General features: G+C 33.6%; 1 protein-coding gene across 1 annotated transcript; it reads right to left on the reverse strand.

Annotated features, from left to right (window-relative positions):
- Nucleotides 1-10,648: 10,648 nt before the first annotated feature.
- Nucleotides 10,649-20,786, reverse strand: LOC149803806 (transmembrane protein 26-like). The gene is made up of 3 exons (XM_089951439.1): nt 20,596-20,786; nt 19,009-19,183; nt 10,649-12,863 (listed from the first exon to the last, which is right to left on the reverse strand). The coding sequence occupies exons 1-3, from the start codon at nt 20,784-20,786 to the stop codon at nt 12,057-12,059; spliced, it is 1,173 nt and encodes a 390-aa protein (XP_089807565.1). The 3' UTR covers nt 10,649-12,056.
- Between the last annotated feature and the right edge of the window lie 1,200 nt (nt 20,787-21,986).

Raw genomic sequence — 21,986 nt, forward strand, 5'->3', positions numbered from 1 at the left:
TACATCAGATTAAAGGTGGTAAAATCCGAGTCACCTGGTGATAAATCAATTACAAACAAAGATTTACCAAAGTAAAAATTACACGTGCTTGAGTAATTTATTCCATGTCACTGATAACCATTACTCTTGATATGAATTGGTAAAAACTTAGACATTAAACCCCATATAATCTTGTATCACTTGTGTCATGCAGCAACTACAGATGAGTCAGAGTACAAAAATCTAAACACTTGCATTTAAAAAAAACAAAAAAAAAAAAAAAAAAACATCATTATATATATGGTTGCCTTTGGTGGTGCTAAAAAATTTTCATTCCAAATTTGTAAATTGTCATGGCTATTTCAATCATGCTTTTGTCCACTGAGTAAACTTCTCTGGGTTCCAAACAAATTTCAGGCTGGTTTCTTTTGACTGATGTTTCATGTTTTTTAGAAGACCGATTCATGGTGAATAGAATGAAAATAAAACCTATACAGAACATTCTTACTATTAATTGATATGTCTGATAAAGTTTTTTCATAAAGAGATTAGCACTTCAAAAACAAAGTGATGGAGATTACAAAAGAAAACTGCCACAGAATTGGTATTACACAAGCACACAAATTCAAACACAAACTAAGGTATACAACTGGTAAATTTTACAGAAGTTGTTTAAACTGCATGAATGACAGAACATTTGCTGAAAATTTTATTTTCTAAAAAGCATTCAAAAAATTTCTCATTGGAGTAATTTGATTAGAGTGATCCATCCCATAATACAATACTAAGTACAAACAGTGTACACAAGTTCTGTATTTATATACACCACTCCCTCGATAATTCGTGCCCTGATAACTCCCGAACCCGCTTATAACGCGGTGTCAGGCGTGGATCCCATTTTTTAAACCCGAAAATACCCCAATAATGTATCCCTATTTGTTGAACTTGAAGAAAATCGCGATCAAAATTGGTAACGGAAACTCTGATGTATCGCTCGTTTTATCGTTGAAAACGGTAGATAAGACCTGTCAATTTTAATCAACACTATGTAATATCAAATTTAAAAATAACTCGTACAATTTTTTACATTTTCTTTCCAAATGACATTCCTAGTACACCGCAATTAACGATATGTAAGGAAATTTCGATCAATGAAAATGTCACTTACGCCGAGTGGAGGCAGTAGTTTAATCGTTTAGTTCCTTTTAAGTGTAATCGAAATAAGTGCAATGTGTCCTCTTGTAATTAAACGTAAAATGCGTCAATCTACCGTAACAGCGATGTCCGCGAGCGTTTCTCTGAGAACCTAATTAAGTGCCGACCGTGTTTTGATAATTGACTTGCGGAAGTATTTGTTGTATTGTTGCACTGAATTAAAAGCTGGCCTCCTTTATATTATCACGTTAATTCGTCTTTTGAATAATAAAAAAAGGAGGTGGAATAAAAGAAAAGTTAAAAGGCACAAAAGGCGGACTAACTTAAAATCTAGCGGCCTCGGTCGCATGTCGGGTGAACTCACTTCATTTTGATCAATCGAACACTGTAATAAACGTTATTGTGTATGTAATAGAAACTACCTTAAATTAACTGACTCTTTCATAACTGATCAAAGATACCAAGGCAGCAAGGCGAAAAGAATACTTCGTAAAATAAAGAGCTTGATTTCACAGATACGGACCATTGTGGGCAGGCGAGTTTCAGAGAATTCTTGAACTGGCATTTAGAGATATCATCAGGGATGATACGAAATTTCATTATTACTTCCAATGAAATCACGACATTAACATTGTACTAATATAACACACAAAAAAATTGAATTTCGACGTAAACGTGTCACGAAATAAATGTCGCGTGTTTTTTAAAAAAATAGGAATCTTGTTTGGTGGTGTATCAACAGTTAGTCTAGTTCCCAAACTGTGGACTGCCGATTTGGCAAGATACTATTAAATACCACTACGGGAACCAGACTCATAAAAAAAAAGCAGTGACGTAATACACAGGTTTTTCGCGTACACGTGATGGTTGTTCAAACCAGCTGGAACGATGTTTCATATGCTGGATATTTTGAGAGAAAAAAAAATCTTATTTAAACAGAATAACGAACAACTTCCTTAGAAAAAGCGCATTATTAAAAATTATTATCGCCGTGATTGTAAAATGAGGATTAAGTCATTAAACAGCTCAGTTCCATAACACCGCCCCCCTACGGGTTTTTCGATGTCAAAGCGATTTTTTTTTCCTTCTCAGTTTTTGGAGGTCACTCGGTAATTCGCGCCTCGCTTATAGTGCGGTCTATGTGTGCGGACCCCGTTGTGGGCGAGTTATCGAGGGAGAGGTAGGTGTGTGTGTGTGTGAGACTGTGTATATATATATATATATATATATATATATATATATATATATATATATATATATATATATATATATATATATATATATATATATATATATATATAAAGATGGTCTGAATCAGAAAGCTGAAATTGATATAAGAAAAGATTTCTTATAATGAATATATTAGTATCACTAATGAGAAATACAAATGATTTTTCAACAGACGGATAAGAACGAACATCATGAAAGTAATTCTTTCTTAGATGATTATAATAGTCCATCAGCCGTGACGGAGTTTGACTAATTGGTACCACAAAGAGGTGTCAAATAAAACAGTTCTTTTCTAAACGTTTATTATCTGCAGTTTCCAAATATGTATGCAGGCCACCATTACCTTGTAGCTTTTTAGTAGAAATTTGCCTCCAAACAAAAGCACTAGCAGACAATATCATAGGTTATTGATCAATTTGATTGACAACACTTCATTATATATGAATGGGTACCATATGTATTACATAATTTTGCAATTTATCAATTCACTACACTTTTGACAGTTTGCAAGTTTAGAACCATAATCCAGCATTTGTTGTGTAAAATAATAAACTGCATGTAAGCAAGACAAATAGATGAAGACAAGTAGTTACTGACTGACACAAGTAGTTACTGACTGATAAACTGATATAAGTAATAGTAACACTATACCGTCTTACTTGCTTACAAGTAGAGGCAAACTGCAGACAACAAAGATCCTGATCTGCCATAGCATAATGCAACTGTAGATTAAGTTCCATGTTGTTTGTTCTCCTAATTACTCCTGTACAGTCCAACTGCAAACTACACAGACCCAGATCTGTTTGAACATCATGCACTGGCAGATCAGAGTCTATGCAGTTTGCAGTTGGACTCCACATGTAAGTCAGTACATACAGTATACACATTCTTGCATCTTATGATGGTCTTATTTCAAATCAAGATATTTTTTATTAATGACTGTCTATTAGTTATACTAACATACATTCACTGTGAATGTCTTCTAGAGGATCCCTATATTTTGAAGTCCATGTTTCATTTAAAGGATTATAGTATATCCTGCATTAATCCTCTTCATCAGCATCCATCATAATAGTGCAGTCCTGAAGCTTGTACTACTCCATCCACTGTAGTCCGTTAGACGGGCACTGACAGTTAGGGTGCTGATAGCTATGATGGCATTTACTTCACATAATTCCAAGATGACCCAAGGTGCAGGAGAGCTAGTAATCCCTTGAATATCAATGTTTCGTTGGTGGATCTGGTCCATGTCTTACTTTGCAGACTGCTAAAAGACTTTAACTTCAGTTTTGGGAATCAGTCACTGAATAAAGATACTGCCTTAAGTATTAGGTCAACAAACACCGTACAAGCAGTCTCACCATCTTCCTTAGCTGTTAGTAGATCATTTGCTACATGTGGTGCTGCAGTAATGCCCAGTTTTATGTTCTGGAGATTGCCATCACTGGACCCAAAGGGATCAATCCAATTGCTTTCAAGAAGGTCAAAAACTGATTGGGCATCTGATACATCCAACTGAATGCAGGATATTCCTAAATCATGATGAAAGACACGATGCTCCTGTAAGTCAGTCAAACTATGCTGCTGTCTCCGGCATGATCTCTACTGTCAGATTGTACTTGGATACTGCAGTTAGTGTGAGACTGAAACCTTAGTACAACCAGAGATTTTGTGTGCTCCTGTTAACAGTTTTTTTCCAAGATGTGATTCACGGGTATCCTGCTAAATGCATTGCTTGCACAATTTTGGGCTGAATATCCACTATTTGACAGATTCTGAAAGATAAACTGATGGTCCACTGATAGGTTATCTGGGTCTAATATACAGAGAGGTACCAGGCGTTGTTTTGTTTATCATTTGCGAAGGCACAATGCCATCTAAAAAATGTATGGAATGCTGCTGAAGATGCCTGTTTTCCTCTCTGGAAACTTGAATCGTGGTCAGCAGTTATTGATGATATATTTTTAGGAGATTCAGAAAAATGCTCAGGGCCTTTTTTAATTTCAGGACAAGTAGTGATACTCATTTGAACCAGTTCAGAATTTTTGTACAAAACACAGTTTGCAAGAGTGCACAGATAGACAGGTGACCTGGCTTTTTATTGACTGAAACTTGCCAAAGCATCTCATGCAACTTTCATCAGCATTGTGGAATTCCATCCAGGGATGAAAGTCGAAGGAGACTTTCATTGATGTATAACCTGACCCTAGGGTTGTATTTTCTACCATTCAGAACGCGGTTGATTGAACCTTCTACATCACCAAACCTCCATTGCTAGATCATAGAGACCTGCATCACTGAATCTCATCCTGATGAAGGATGATTGCAAATTGTGCTAACCCACACATTCTCAGGACAATATCACTGAACTGACCTGATTATTTCACACAATTTATGCAGCCTTTGATTACGCATAAACAACTTCTGGAAGTTCTAAAACATATGATCTTCTTTGTATGACATAGTATTTGGCGGATGCTTCATGTCTATATTGCTGGAGCACTGATGGTAGGCAGGTAACTGACTGTATTTGGTGAATGACTTGTAACACTATGCAACATAATTTTTGTTCATGGGTAGTAAGTGTTATTTCATAATTGCTTATGCCTAAAAAGTATAGAAAATGGCTATTATTCATTATTCCCCATAAACTTTGCTTTTGTGACCAGGACAGTGATATTTTGAAATTTACCTATTTCCAATGAGAAAAAGGGTGAATTTGTGTCTTTTCATTCACATTAAGTCAGAAGAAAAAAACATATGAATCAAAATTAACATAAATTTAAACTAAAGTAATACAAAATGACCACAAAAGATTTAGAAGTGAGTAGGTTTTTTTTAGATATACGATTATACTGAAAATCATGAGACAGCCCCTAAACATAATCTTCCATCATGTTCTTTTATTCTGTCGATTGTATTGGCTTTCAAAGTCCATTATATCCTGGTGGAAGCATTCGCCCTGCTCCTCCGAGTAAGCTCCCACATTCTCCTTGAATTTATCAAGATGAGCATCAAGGATATGGACTTTGAGGGACATTCTGCAACCCATTCTGCCATAGTTCTTCAACAGAGTCTCAACCACCTCCACGAAGCTTTTGGCCTTGTGATTGCCCAGGAAGCCAAAACCCACTGCGACAAAGCTGTTCCAAGCCACTTTCTCCTTCTAGTGAGCTTCTTGGAGAATTCATTGCACTCCAGGATCTTCTTTATCTGTGGTCTGACGAAGACACCGGCTTTGACCTTTTGCCTCAGACAGCTTAGGGAAGAAGTCTTGAAGGTACTTGAAGGCTGCCTACTCCTTATCTAGAGCTCTGACGAATTGTTTAATAAGACCCAATTTGAAGTGCAGTAGTGGCATCAGCACCTTCTGGGGATCCACCATTGGCACCCACTTGGCGTTGTTCCTCCTCAAAGAGAACTCGGTCTGCTGTGGCCAGTCCCGTCTGTGGTAGTGCGCCTTGGTGTCCCTGCTGTCCCAAAGGCAAATATAGCACGGAAACGTGGTAAAACCGCCTTGGAGACCAATCATGAATGCCACCATTTTGAAGTCTCCGATGATCTCACAGCCGTACTCATCATACTTCAAGGCGTCCAGCAAGGTCTTGATGCTGTTGTAATCCTCTTTGAGGTACACCGAGTGAGCCAGGGGAAGAGACGGGTACTTGTTCCCATTATGGAGCAGCACAGTTTTGAGGCTTCTGGATGAGCTGTCAGTGAGAAGGCGCCACTTATTCTCGTTACAGGCGATTCCAATAGCCTCGAACAGACTGGTCACAATGTGGCAGAAACAGAGCCCATTTTGACGGGCGAAGAAGCTTGAGAAAGCCTGGTGACGCTTCCTCTGACCTACGGCTTGCACACTTTCATCAAACAAGTTCCACTGCTTGAGCCTAGAGGTCAAAAGCTTAGCATTGGACTTCGTGACACTAAGATCTCTGATCAAGTTGAAAGGGTCTTTTTGGTTGGGGTAGTATGGGGTTCTCTCCTCAGCTCCACCTCTAAAATTGTAATCTGGCTCTACAACGTCTTCATCGTTCTCTGACTTGTTGCTCACCGGGGCGATGGATGAAGGAAGGTCCGGATACGTGATAGCAGGTACATTTATGCCAGTCCGGTGTATGTTTGGAAGGGTCCACCATGCAGAAGTAGCAGTAGCTTGAGTGGTCCGTAGGTTCCCGCCAAATTCTTGGGATAGCGGACTTCATGGCTCTCTTTTCCCCCTCTGTACCATCCTACAAAAATACATTTATTTCACCCATGACTATGTGTAAGAGATTCTCGCAACATTTCTCATGTGGTGTATTTTTTTCAATAACACTGAAAATTGTAAAACATTTTAAAATTAAAACTTTTACAATTTTAAATTTTTTAATAAATTTAATATAAAATTCCGAGCAACAATTGTCCATCTTACCTTGCAGAATTTTTTTTGTTGCAGTGCTCGCAGGTGAAATGAGATGCCCAGGGTTTGTCTTGATCCCCGGCAAGCATGCCCAAATATGCCTTATAGGCCTCGCACATCTTAGCAGATGCTTCCAGGGAGTGCTTTTTCGTTCTTGTCTTGATAAATTGGCCGCATACATGGCAAAATGCGTCTGCCAGATGCTTGCAGCCTCTTGATGCCATCTAAAAAAAATGCAGATATGTATCCACATAGGCAGCTGGAACTAAACTGAACTGGTGGGCTTAAATTGCGTCTTCTTAAATACATAATCGAAGCAGCTTCCTTACTGAAACCGTCCTCTACTCCCAGACGGGGCTAGACGAAAGATGGGGACAACATTCTTCAACAGAAGATATATATATATATATATATATATATATATATATATATATATATATATATATATATATATATATATATATATATATATATATATATATATATATATATATATATATATATAATGGTTGAGAAATAATTGCTATTAACTTTTAAGTTAAGGTGAGGTTGCGGTGCTACAACCCGTATCACCTTCGCGTCTTTATTGCACTGACATCAAATTTAAGTTGCCACTGAGATGAGTAGTACTGAATCTCAATGACTCGAATTGGACAAAGTATCCAATATTCTACTCAAAATAAATGTACCTTAATTATTGAAACAGCAGATTTAGATGCTTGAAACAGCCAAGAAATCGTCAAATTCATCAAATTCTGTGGAATGGAACACGTGCGTTGTTTTAAAATCTAGATATAAGCAATTAAATGTTACATTTTTTTATATTCAGCCTCTGCTGAGTAATATGCCCTATGGACGACATTTCTGAATTTGGAAAGAAAAAAGAAACATAGTCATTGCTTTTATTTATGCAAAGTGGTCTGGTCTTCCTGAATACTTTCTTCATTGTAATGACGACCATAGGAGATATACGGAGAAATGGGATAGGCGATAACTTAGACAAAGTTAAATTTTTATTTTTATTGATGAAAAAATGTTTGAAATATATTTCATTAAGTATCGCTGAATGAATTCTAGTAATATGACAGGAAAAATCACTGAACAAGTTTAAAATACTCCCAAATTTAAATAATACACCGAACATGTTTCAAATAGTCATAATGTAAATATTTCACTCAACATGTTGTAAATAGTCCTAAATGTAAATATTTCACTCAACATGTTGCAAATAGTCCTAAATGTAAATATTTCACTCAACATGTTGCAAATAGTCCTAAATGTAAATATTACACTCAACATGTTTCCAATAGTATTAAAAGTAAATATTTCACTCAACATGTTTCAAATAGTATTAAAAGTAAATATTTCACTCAACATGTTTCAAATAGTCCTAAATGTAAATATTTCACTCAACATGTTTCAAATAGTTCTAAATGTAAATATTTCACTCAACATGTTGCAAATAGTTCTAAATGTAAATATTTCACTCAAAATGTTTCAAATAGTTCTAAATGTAAATATTTCACTCAACATGTTTCAAATAGTCCTAAATGTAAATATTTCACTCAACATGTTTCCAATAGTATTAAAAGTAAATATTTCACTCAACATGTTTCAAATAGTCCTAAATGTAAATATTTCACTCAACATGTTTCAAATAGTTCTAAATGTAAATATTTCACTCAACATGTTGCAAATAGTTCTAAATGTAAATATTTCACTCAAAATGTTTCAAATAGTTCTAAATGTAAATATTTCACTCAACATGTTGCAAATAATTCTAAATGTAAATATTACACTCAACATGTTGCAAATAGTTCTAAATGTAAATATTTCACTCAACATGTTGCAAATAGTTCTAAATGTAAATATTTCACTCAAAATGTTTCAAATAGTTCTAAATGTAAATATTTCACTCAACATGTTGCAAATAGTCCTAAATGTAAATATTACACTCAACATGTTGCAAATAGTCCTAAATGTAAATATTTCACTCAACATGTTTCAAATAGTCCTAAATGTAAATATTTCACTCAACATGTTTCCAATAGTATTAAAAGTAAATATTTCACTCAACATGTTTCAAATAGTCCTAAATGTAAATATTTCACTCAACATGTTGCAAATAATTCTAAATGTAAATATTACACTCAACATGTTTCCAATAGTATTAAAAGTAAATATTTCACTCAAAATGTTTCAAATAGTTCTAAATGTAAATATTTCACTCAACATGTTGCAAATAATTCTAAATGTAAATATTACACTCAACATGTTGCAAATAGTCCTAAATGTAAATATTTCACTCAACATGTTTCAAATAGTCCTAAATGTAAATATTTCACTCAACATGTTTCCAATAGTATTAAAAGTAAATATTTCACTCAAAATGTTTCAAATAGTTCTAAATGTAAATATTTCACTCAACATGTTGCAAATAGTCCTAAATGTAAATATTACACTCAACATGTTGCAAATAGTCCTAAATGTAAATATTTCACTCAACATGTTTCAAATAGTCCTAAATGTAAATATTTCACTCAACATGTTTCCAATAGTATTAAAAGTAAATATTTCACTCAACATGTTTCAAATAGTCCTAAATGTAAATATTTCACTCAACATGTTGCAAATAATTCTAAATGTAAATATTACACTCAACATGTTTCCAATAGTATTAAAAGTAAATATTTCACTCAAAATGTTTCAAATAGTCCTAAATGTAAATATTTCACTCAACATGTTGCAAATAATTCTAAATGTAAATATTACACTCAACATGTTTCCAATAGTATTAAAAGTAAATATTTCACTCAAAATGTTTCAAATAGTCCTAAATGTAAATATTTCACTCAACATGTTGCAAATAATTCTAAATGTAAATATTACACTCAACATGTTTCCAATAGTATTAAAAGTAAATATTTCACTCAAAATGTTTCAAATAGTCCTAAATGTAAATATTTCACTCAACATGTTGCAAATAATTCTAAATGTAAATATTACACTCAACATGTTTCCAATAGTATTAAAAGTAAATATTTCACTCAAAATGTTTCAAATAGTTCTAAATGTAAATATTTCACTCAACATGTTGCAAATAATTCTAAATGTAAATATTACACTCAACATGTTGCAAATAGTCCTAAATGTAAATATTTCACTCAACATGTTTCAAATAGTCCTAAATGTAAATATTTCACTCAACATGTTTCCAATAGTATTAAAAGTAAATATTTCACTCAAAATGTTTCAAATAGTCCTAAATGTAAATATTTCACTCAAAATGTTTCAAATAGTTCTAAATGTAAATATTTCACTCAACATGTTTCAAATAATTCTAAATGTAAATATTACACTCAACATGTTGCAAATAGTCCTAAATGTAAATATTTCACTCAACATGTTTCAAATAGTCCTAAATGTAAATATTTCACTCAACATGTTTCCAATAGTATTAAAAGTAAATATTTCACTCAACATATTTCAAATAGTCCTAAATGTAAATATTGCACTCAAAATGTTTCAAATAGTTCTAAATGTAAATATTACACTCAACATGTTTCAAATAGTCCTAAATGTAAATATTACACTCAACATGTTGCAAATAGTCCTAAATGTAAATATTACACTCAACATGTTGCAAATAGTCCTAAATGTAAATATTTCACTCAACATGTTGCAAATAGTCCTAAATGTAAATATTACACTCAACATGTTGCAAATAGTCCTAAATGTAAATATTACTCAACATGTTGAAAATAGTCCTAAATGTAAATATTACACTCAACATGTTGCAAATAGTCCTAAATGTAAATATTACACTCAACATGTTGCAAATAGTCCTAAATGTAAATATTTCACTCAACATGTTGCAAATAGTCCTAAATGTAAATATTACAACGAACATATTCTAAACATTTTCCAAATTGTCCTAAATTTAGTTATCTGTCATTAATGCAACATTATCTGAAATAATATATCTTATATAATAAATGACTTTCTTTCTTAAATAATGACCAGGGCCATTTACAAAATTGTACGTAGTGTAACAAGCACACAAATAGGTACTATAATATATAGCTAATGAGAATGTTCGATTTTCGATAAATTGGAACTTTTACCATTGATTGTGACGATACTAAATTAAACTTTTGAATATTCTGCGTACAATGTTCTTAACATGTAATGTAAATCAAATAGAATCAAGCTCATTTAATACTTTGGATAGAAGCTAATTTACATGAATAACGTGGCTGATACAAGAACGACAACTCCAATTGTCCGACATAAAACAACCGTCTTTCAACATCCAAAGATAAAACCACAAAATTTAGTATTTGAGAAATAAAATACTATCCACCCCCGAAAACACTAAAAGCAGTATCCATGAAAATAGATGAAGCCACAATTTATGAATGGATATATACAACTGCAGTTCAGTCTTTGGTAAGGAGTACGTAGTGATGTCAAAAGTTAAGTCGTTGGTCACGGTTAGTGTGTACTTTTGATGATATTGGTCTCAAAATAATAAATTTATGATCTTATTGGTTTCAAAAAAAATAAATTGATAGATGATGCTTGTTTCCTTGTGACAAATTTATGGTGTGAAAATTGAGACCAAGCGGACCTACAGAGTATTTTATCAAGGCACTGTTGCTAATAATGATGTTGTACTGTTGCCATTTCTACACGAAGTGTAGACCGAAAGGCAGTAGGATATAAAGGTCGTTATGTTGTATAATTCCCATATAATTTTATTGGAAATAACTATTATACGTATCTTTATCGTGGAATAAACTGAAGGGAAATACAGATGGACCTCTTTAGATGAGTTACCTCCGATTGGAATTCGATGTACAATTACAGAGAGCAACAAAAATATTAAGTTATGATCTCATATTATGTAAAGATGAAATTGTCATTGGGTTCTAAAATAAAAAGTCATTTTAAACAATTGTTATCTGAATTCAGTTGATAAATATCGATAGGCAACTGAAAGCTTTATTTTATAAAAGAACTTAAAATACGAGCTGCTTTTGGGGGGGATGAAAATACTGAAATCATGTAGCTTATTATTTCTCAAAATGTATCGATTATTAAAATTTGTACATCACATTTCAAACAAACAATGTCATTTTATCTATTAATTCGATTCAGTTTGGCAAAGTACTGTTTGCCAATTTTTATGTATCGGGGTGTACGAAAAAAGGTCTTAAAGGACAACTTCGAGAAAAGTAATGATGATTGGATTCGTTAGAAACGAGCACGTAAGATACAAACAGCACTATATGGCCATATCGTAAATCTTTCTCCTCTCCATGTCGACTTTCGTCTTTAGTTTCTGGCCATTTCCTCGTTGGGGTGCACGACCTTGTCCTGTTACATGACCCTTCGAGGGAATTACAAAGAGTCCTTTGTTATTTCCATTCATTCTGACAGACTCCATTGACTGTGACATTTGTATTCGGTCTTTGCTCCTTAAATCTGAGTCACGTAAGAGAGCTTTCTCTGTATCATTTTTATTTGGGGACTCATCTCCATCGCGGCAAATTACCGTCATTCTGTACACAAGAATTGCAACGAGAAGTGCATTTTTCGCCGTGAAGAAGACTATACTGTAATTGAGAAGCTTGTGTGTTGCTATCGTGTAGACTCTGACGGTAAGGAAAGGTCCATCTTGCAACAAAATGGAAACACAAACACTCCATATCTCTGTCTGGAAGAACTTCATCAGACAGCACGTTTGATCTAAAGAATTTAAATTAGCTTTCAAATTAGAAGCCACTCGTTGTTTCTTTGGGCTGTTTGTAGATGTCAGAACTAAAGTAAACTGTACCAAGCTCACTGTCCATATGACTAAAACCGCATAACGTAGTTCAAGATTTTCCTTAACTGGGTCCTCGTCGAATAAGGTAAAGAGCTCCATGATATCAGAAGCAATCCCAATAAAAACAAACAGTAGCTGGGATAGCTGGTCACGTGACGTGTCTCCCCTCGGTAAAATCCATCTGCCTACAATCATTAGGTATAGAAACAACTGTTCCATCACATTTACCCATATGTCAAGGGGAAGTTCGATTGGAATTGTGATCTGAAATGGTAACAAATAGGTTTTAGTTATTGCCGGTCATACTCTGTAATTTTAACTTACGGGTTAAAACATTACTAGACCAGTGTTTGTCATTAGAGGAAACTTTTAGTTTATTCTTTTTGTGTTCGTCTTGCCCTACATTTCTGTAATCGTGTTATCACGTTATTTCTCAAATTATCCTTGGTAAATCCTCTGAATAAATGTAAACATGTTCTTGTAATAAATCTGTATTCATGAAACATAAATACGAATCTTATTCAACAACAAAGTCAAAGACCTTTAGTGAGAAACACTGAGCCAACTACCTCTTCGAATGAGCGAACAACATCTTTTGATTGGTTGAATGCAAATAAACACGTAATAGAAAGATAATGTATAGCCTGTTTTTTTAATACAATGTTTGACTAGACAAGCAGCTTACTAACGAACAGCCTGCCTGACTTCCTGATCACTTACCGCCTCACTTTCGAAATAATCATTTGGATGAATTTCACATTTATTAATTCCAAATGCCCGAGGAGACGAAATAAAGGAACGAAACTACCACAAAGAAGACATGATTAAAGGGAATAGTATAAGAGTTATATAAATAAATAGATTAATAAATAAATAAATATTAGAACCTGGGGCTATTATTTAATGGTTCACATCAAATTGTAAAAGCAAAACATCTAATGAATATAACATTCCGAAGCAATATGAGCTAAAAACTATATTTAAAAAGCCTTTCTTAAAGTTCGTGTACATGCCATAACGCCGTAAGCACAAATTTACAAGAATGTTTCTTTTCTATTTTTCACTTAATATATTACGAGACATATGTTTTGCTATGTATAGAGAATATCCCAGGATAAATGTGACACGTATTTGCAGACGCGCTTATAGCTGATTCTGGTATTATGAATGCAAAGTGTATGATATAATACGGTAAAATTTTATATTCTTGTTTCTTCTATTGGATCATTCACAAACAATGACAAAATATATACCATCGTATACCCGCATGTTTTATTTTGATTTATTTCCAAAATTCTGAATGCATATACTTGCACAATAAAGTAAACAACGTCTGAATGCATATAATTAACAACATACCCATCAAATTCTGTATGCATATAATTGTACAATATAGTATCAAATTCTGTATGCATATAATTGCCCAATATAGTATCAAATTCTGCATACATATAATTGTACAATATATTCATAAAATTCTGCATACATATCATCGCACAATATAATCATCACATTCTGTCTGTATATAATTGCACAGTATAGTCAAATTCTTTATGCAGATTCTTCAGAAGTGTTTGCTGTGTATGTGTCAATAGCTCTCGTAATATCAACTGTGATAGCGAATCACAATCATCTATTTCCTTACGCCGACCAACTGGAAGGCTGTGTCTGTATTTTAAGAGTAACGAAATAGTTCCAAAACACGTGGCCCCATTACTTTTTTTATTTTCATGACTTGCTAGGTCAATATAATATATATCTTAATTGTAATTTAAACAATTCACAGATGTTCGTAAAATAAAAATGTGCTAACGTGTTTTGGGAAATGGAAATGTCCTCATGCTTATTGGAGGACTTCCGTTGTCAAATCATCAGATTCGTAGATGCGTAGTTTTGCACCTTGTTAAGCTCTTTAGTTTTGCCGGTAAAGAAATCTTGCATATACTCCGCAATCTCATAATGCCTGAACAGAAATTATCGTTTTTTTTAAAAACAAAAAAACACGCTGGAACTTAGGAATGTTGACTCTCACTTCAATATTGTCCTGAATTCATTGGTGTTTGTAGTCACGTGCATAAGAATAGAGTACAAGACATGGAACACTGAAATCGTTGTTTGTTTGTTTTTTAAGTTGTGTACAACTTTCTGAGAACAAACACTGGTTACGATTCAAAGACATAATTTCAAATTTTATCTGAAATTAAATAAAGGTTGCACTGTATCCTTTCAACAAAAATAATGCATGAGCTAATATAAGACTCAGCAACAGGATCCAGTCTTTAGTATTAGGAATACCTTTAGTATTAAGAATACATTTAGAATTAGGAATACATTCAGAATTAGGAACACATTTAGTATTAGGAATACCTTTAGTATTAGGAATACCTTTAGAATAGGAATACCTTTAGTATTAGGAATACCTTATGTATTAGGAATACATTTAGAATTAGGAATACCTTTCTCGTAGGTGAAACTAATCGGTTTACCCCAGACCTTATTTTAAAAGCATCACGTCAGAAATCTGAATCTCAGTAACAGATGCATTATTTGATAATAACGCTTAGAAAATCCGGGGAATGAAGGCTACTCCATCCATTTCTTTAAAACAATATTTAATATAGTAGATCTGTTTAAGAAAAACAGACTGTGTACAGCTGCTAGTCAAAAACCTCTAGAAACGAACTGATGTCAATTTATGATTGCTTAATGCTTGAATGAAGTTGATAGTTCATGTGGAATACAACATATAATAAATTTGATTTAAAAAAACATGTCAATGACATCTCAGGCACTTACTCGTGTGTGCTAATAAGCGTGCATACCTACTGTGTTAAATATTGATTATATGAGAAGCTAGATTTTAAAACACACGTTTCACGTAAGCCTATATATACTCTACTATGATACCATTGCGTCTTTGACTTGAAGAATCACGTTTCCCTCAAACCTAGATATATTCTAGAATGGCACCATTATCCCTATGACTGCAAAAGGCGTGTTTCATTTAAACCCTGATATATTCTATAATGGCACGATGATTGTAAAAGGCACGATTCAATTAAAAACCTTGATATACTCTGTAATGGCACGATGACTGTAAAAAGCACGTTTAAATTAAAAACCTTGACATGCTCTATAATGGCACGATGACTGTAAAAGGCACGATTCAATTAAAAACCTTGATATACTATATAATGGCACGATGACTGTAAAAGGCACGATTCAGTTAAAAACCTTGATATACTCTATAATGGCACGATGACTGTAAAAAGCACGTTTCAATTAAAAACCTTGATATATTCTAGAATGGAACCATTATCACTATGAATGCAAAAGGCGCGTTTCAATTAAACGTTGATATATTCTATAATGGCACGATGACTGTAAAAGGCACATTTCAATTAAACCTTGATATATTCTATAATGACGCGATGACTGTAAAAGGCACGTTTCAATTAAAAACCTTGATATATTCTATAATGGCACGATGACTGTAAAAGGCACATTTCAATTAAACCTTGATATACTCTATAATGGCACGATGACTGTAAAAGGCACGTTTCAAATAAAAACCTTGATATACTCTATAATGGCACGATGACTGTAAAAGGCACGTTTAAATTAAACCTTGATATATTCAATAATGGCACGATGACTGTAAAAGGCACATTTCAATTAAATCTTGATATACTCTATAATGGCACGATGACTGTAAAAGGCACATTTCAATTAAACCTTGATATACTCTATAACGGCACGATGACTGTAAAAGGCACGATTCAGTTAAAAACCTTGATATACTCTATAATGGCACGATGACTGTAAAAAGCACGTTTCAATTAAAAACCTTGATATATTCTAGAATGGAACCATTATCACTATGAATGCAAAAGGCGCGTTTCAATTAAACGTTGATATATTCTATAATGGCACGATGACTGTAAAAGGCACATTTCAATTAAACCTTGATATATTCTATAATGACGCGATGACTGTAAAAGGCACGTTTCAATTAAAAACCTTGATATATTCTATAATGGCACGATGACTGTAAAAGGCACATTTCAATTAAACCTTGATATACTCTATAATGGCACGATGACTGTAAAAGGCACGTTTCAAATAAAAACCTTGATATACTCTATAATGGCACGATGACTGTAAAAGGCACGTTTAAATTAAACCTTGATATATTCAATAATGGCACGATGACTGTAAAAGGCACATTTCAATTAAATTTTGATATACTCTATAATGGCACGATGACTGTAAAAGGCACATTTCAATTAAACCTTGATATACTCTATAACGGCACGATGACTGTAAAAGGCACGATTCAGTTAAAAACCTTGATATACTCTATAATGGCACGATGACTGTAAAAAGCACGTTTCAATTAAAAACCTTGATATATTCTAGAATGGAACCATTATCACTATGAATGCAAAAGGCGCGTTTCAATTAAACGTTGATATATTCTATAATGGCACGATGACTGTAAAAGGCACATTTCAATTAAACCTTGATATATTCTATAATGACGCGATGACTGTAAAAGGCACGTTTCAATTAAAAACCTTGATATATTCTATAATGGCACGATGACTGTAAAAGGCACATTTCAATTAAACCTTGATATACTCTATAATGGCACGATGACTGTAAAAGGCACGTTTCAAATAAAAACCTTGATATACTCTATAATGGCACGATGACTGTAAAAGGCACGTTTAAATTAAACCTTGATATATTCAATAATGGCACGATGACTGTAAAAGGCACATTTCAATTAAATCTTGATATACTCTATAATGGCACGATGACTGTAAAAGGCACATTTCAATTAAACCTTGATATACTCTATAACGGCACGATGACTGTAAAAGGCACGATTCAGTTAAAAACCTTGATATATTCTATAATGGCACGATGACTGTAAAAGGCACATTTCAATTAAACCTTGATATATTCTATAATGACGCGATGACTGTAAAAGGCACGTTTCAATTAAAAACCTTGATATATTCTATAATGGCACGATGACTGTAAAAGGCACATTTCAATTAAACCTTGATATACTCTATAATGGCACGATGACTGTAAAAGGCACGTTTCAAATAAAAACCTTGATATACTCTATAATGGCACGATGACTGTAAAAGGCACATTTCAATTAAACCTTGATATACTCTATAATGGCATGATGACTGTAAAAGGCACGTTTAAATTAAAAACCTTGATATATTCTATAATGACACCATTATGTCTATGACTTTAAAATATACGTTTCTCTCAAGCCTAGATATACTCTGTAATGTCACCATTACGTCTATGATTTTAACAGATATGTACTGTGTTATTGCATACCCATTTAATCTTATGCACTTCTTCTGGTGTTTCAAACAGATGTTCAATCCTTATTTCCGTATCGCACACCCAGACTCAAACTATTTAGGTTTCTTCTATGGCATCCATGTATGCATATTTCTTGACACAGTACATCAAAATTATATGAATCCCAATTAATTTTAAATTGCATTCATACAGTAAAGCTAAAAATATTTAGAAAACGTAAACGTGGGGGTAGGTAATTAACGCAAAACAGCATTCGTGTTTTGTTCTGAGTAGGGGAAAGACCTCATTTATATGGCGTATGAATATGTCTCGGCCTGACGACTTCGACATATTCCTACTCCGTATCAAATGAGTTCTTCCGCCGTTTCAGAACAAAACGCGTTGCAGTTTTATGTATGTATCAGGTCTTACAAAATCCATTCCCAAATGTACGCATGAATGATTTTGTATATATATATATATATATATATATATATATATATATATATATATATATATATATATATATATATATATATATATATATATATATAAGATTTACTTATTATATACTTTAATATATTTAATATACATCGTGCAGACATATAAAAAAATACAAGCGATGAAGTAATTACAAACTCGCTGCTTATTGTATAATACAATGCCAGATAAGTTGCAGCATCTGCCGCTGAAACCAGGTGATACGAAAATATGATTAGCATACAACTGAAAGGAAAATTTAGAAAAGAGGGACAAATTGCAAAATAAGATATATGGCATCTCAAACATTAAAATTTACTAAGAAAAGACGTAAAATTCAATGCACAAATTTGTTAATATATACTTGAATTAAACATCTGGCCCAGTAATGTCATGCCAAAATATGGTCGAAAATAAATAGCGGAGGAGAGAAACAGCGGGAAAATTTATGTTCCGATTCAATTGCTTCGTTGAAAGCAAACCTTGATTAGTTATATGCTAGTTGATATTTGTTTGAAAGTAGTACAACTGTGCATGAAAATTCTCATAACAAGTTAATTTGTTTAATGACGCAATATATTACTATATCAATTACCCCTTGTATGGCCTCTAAGACTTGTTTTTTGCCGTTTGACGTGGTATTCTCTGGTTGAGTGATGCTGTGGTTGTAGGAGTTCTTGTTTCGAACATATTCATCCATCCTATGAATTTCCAGAAGCCAGATAGATGGAACCGTCCCCAGCATATAAAAGAAGAAGCATGGACAAAACCTGCGATGAAAAATGAAATCAACAATCAAGTACACCTTTATCGAGGTGTGCAGAAGAATCATTGAACAGAGGATAATATAAAACAATACAGATTAATAGCGGCTAAAAGTGAATAAAAATAGATTTCTGCATTCTAGAACAGAATCAAATAATCTAAAATGTTCAATTTTACATATATACACATATCACCGTTTGTATTTTTTTAATTGTTTTCCTTTAAAACAACGTTAAATCAGAAATCCATCTCGTCGGAGGATTTAAAAAAATCTTGCAATAGAAAGAACAATTACTCTTACAACACTCTAATACTTTTTGCAGTCTTCGAACGAAAGATTCCATGATTCCATATAGTGACTTCAAATATTTCAAAAATAAGGGTGTTATTCATACTGGGCAAAATACGAGGAATGAAACCTCCACCAACATACTTAAAAACGTCAAACCCACTATTGGAGAGCGCCATCCCTCAGTGAGAATTTGTTTGGCTTTTGTGAGTTTTACGCTGTTTTTCAGCGCATGATAGGCTATACATGGCGTAAAGCATATTTGGTAGAGGAAGAACCCGGCTAGACCCCGAGACTCAATGAAGGCTACTGACAAGCTTTCTCACATACCCACGTTATTTGGATGAAGACTCAAACACACGCGACAGACGTGAGATGCGAGTGATCACTAAAGGCGAGTGCTTAAGACCATTCGGCCCCCACCCCCCTCGCTAGGTAAGAATAAATAGCAGAGATGATGTGGTATTTTGCCGATCGCATGTCGGCCACATACACCTGACTCGTGCATACCCCTTGAAAGGTGAACCTCGACCAGATTGCATACTCTGCCAATGGTCACTGACAGTGGAACACATTCTTGACGAATGTGTCGACTTCCACTCTGTGATGCAGAAAAAGTTTGATGCGCACTCGATGAAAAAAGGTTTGATGGTGCACCGCCGGAGAAATCTTGGGCTTTTTGAGGGAATGTGGCTTTTATGACAAATTTTGACCAGATGTATTAAGGATTTTATACCAATTGTTTTTATCTTTTATTTAATATACATTTTGAAGAATTCGAAAAAGTTTAACTTTTGTATTCTGTCTTTTCCTACTTCATGCTTATATTGAATTGGAAGAGTTTATCCTTTTAGAATTTATATGCGCTTCTTCATTTTTACATTTTCGAATTTCACTTTTAGTTGGCACCAAATAGTCACTATATTCATGATGTGCCGTTAAACACCTATATATGCATACTGAAGATTTCTTTCTTTTCATGTACAGAAAACGTTCAGAAATAGAATTCTATTCTAAATAGGTTTGCACATATTCTCAATATTTCATCATCATCATCATCATCATCATCGTCGTCGTCGTCATTATTATTATTATTATTATTATTATTATTATTATTAAAGCATTTACCATTTCCATTCCTTGGCTTTCTTGTAAAAAATTGTTACAAATCCTTCCAATATGATTCCAATATCTGCTGCAGCTAATAGCCAGAAGACTCGTCGTTTGGTGATGCTTGTGGTCAGCCAGATAACTAACAGACTGTGCACTAGAAGTACGAGACGAACCAGTACGGCACGAAGGACATCAAACAGATTCATTTCGTCATCTAAAGAAAAATTAGTAATTGAATATTCTTTTCCGTAGCTATACCACTCGCGTCTAAATGGATCAAAGTTTCAAGTAAAAAGTATGAACTTAAATATGTACTTGGAACGAATTAGGCGAGTACAATTTTCCTTGCGATTTATCCGTAGGTCTGTATGACATTGACGTGTGCATAAAAATTATAGACAATACAATAACAAAACACATACAGACACACACAAATCTTTCAGAATATTTCAAGAAACTTTATTTTCAAAATAGCTAAAATAATGTAATAGTCTGTTTTGTAGAGAATTTAGTCAAACTGTATAGAAGCTTTATTTGTTAGAAAAATTATTATCAACAGATCATGTAGCCTTGAGAATTAGAGAGTAGGCATTGAAGGCGTCTGTTTCAAGAGTTTCATATGTGGTTTTATTCTGAGCCAATTAAGCAGTGATGTATTGGATATAGAATAATTTTTCATTGGTGGAAGGCAAAGTCGTATCTTCACGTTTATATTCAAATGTTCGATTCAGTAGTATTTGCATAACCTAGTTACATGATGCCATAAATATAACGATGAAAGTAACGTTTGATGATGAACAATTCAGGGTCCATAAGTACTGATGGAAAGCCCGGGCAGCGAGAGCTCCGACAAGCCATTAAAATAACAATATATGTAAAAACAGAAGCCTTTTTCAATGCAAAAGCTTTCATTGAAAGTAAAATTATTCTGCAATATACACTGAAAATTTCACCGCCCAAAAATGAATAAAATTTTGATGTTATGACATCTGAATTATAAATGTTGTTATTTTTGAACGATTCATTGATGCTGCAAGAAGACATACGACAAACATTTTCGACCTGACTATAATCACGTCACCATCACAGCACTGGCAGCAGTCGGCAGACAATCGCTGGTTGAACTTTTTGAATGTTTGACCAACAAGTGGATCATTCATCGATTGAAAAAGATTAATATAAGTCAGTCGAACTTTAAAGTACGCAAGTACCAATCGCTGACCAATACTACCGGTGGAAAGCTGAGGAGCCTTGCGAAAATACGGTGGATTGAAAGAGTTTTGGTTCATTCAGCTCTGAATCTCCGTACACCTTGGGTATTGTCGTTACTTTTCGTATACTGTTTCAGTATTCATAAAACATTTTCCAACTATTTGGCATGAAATGTCTAGTTTATACTTATCGAT

The sequence above is a fragment of the Sinohyriopsis cumingii genome, chromosome 3, assembly GCF_028554795.1.
Source record: "Sinohyriopsis cumingii isolate HCF-2022 chromosome 3, ASM2855479v2, whole genome shotgun sequence".
NCBI classification, from domain to species: Eukaryota; Metazoa; Mollusca; class Bivalvia; order Unionida; family Unionidae; genus Sinohyriopsis; species Sinohyriopsis cumingii.

What these genes read in the sequence shown, in the direction of transcription:
- LOC149803806 (XM_089951439.1), bottom strand. Translation starts at nt 20,786, where the DNA reads ATGAATCTGTTTGATGTCCTTCGTGCCGTACTGGTTCGTCTCGTACTT. An exon ending in AAAGCCAAGGAATGGAAATG is followed by an intron (nt 19,184 to 20,595) that starts GTAAATGCTTTA and finishes TTTTCATCGCAG; the next exon opens with GTTTTGTCCATGCTTCTTCT. An exon ending in TCTTAGAGGCCATACAAGGG is followed by an intron (nt 12,864 to 19,008) that starts GTAATTGATATA and finishes TTACCATTTCAG; the next exon opens with ATCACAATTCCAATCGAACT.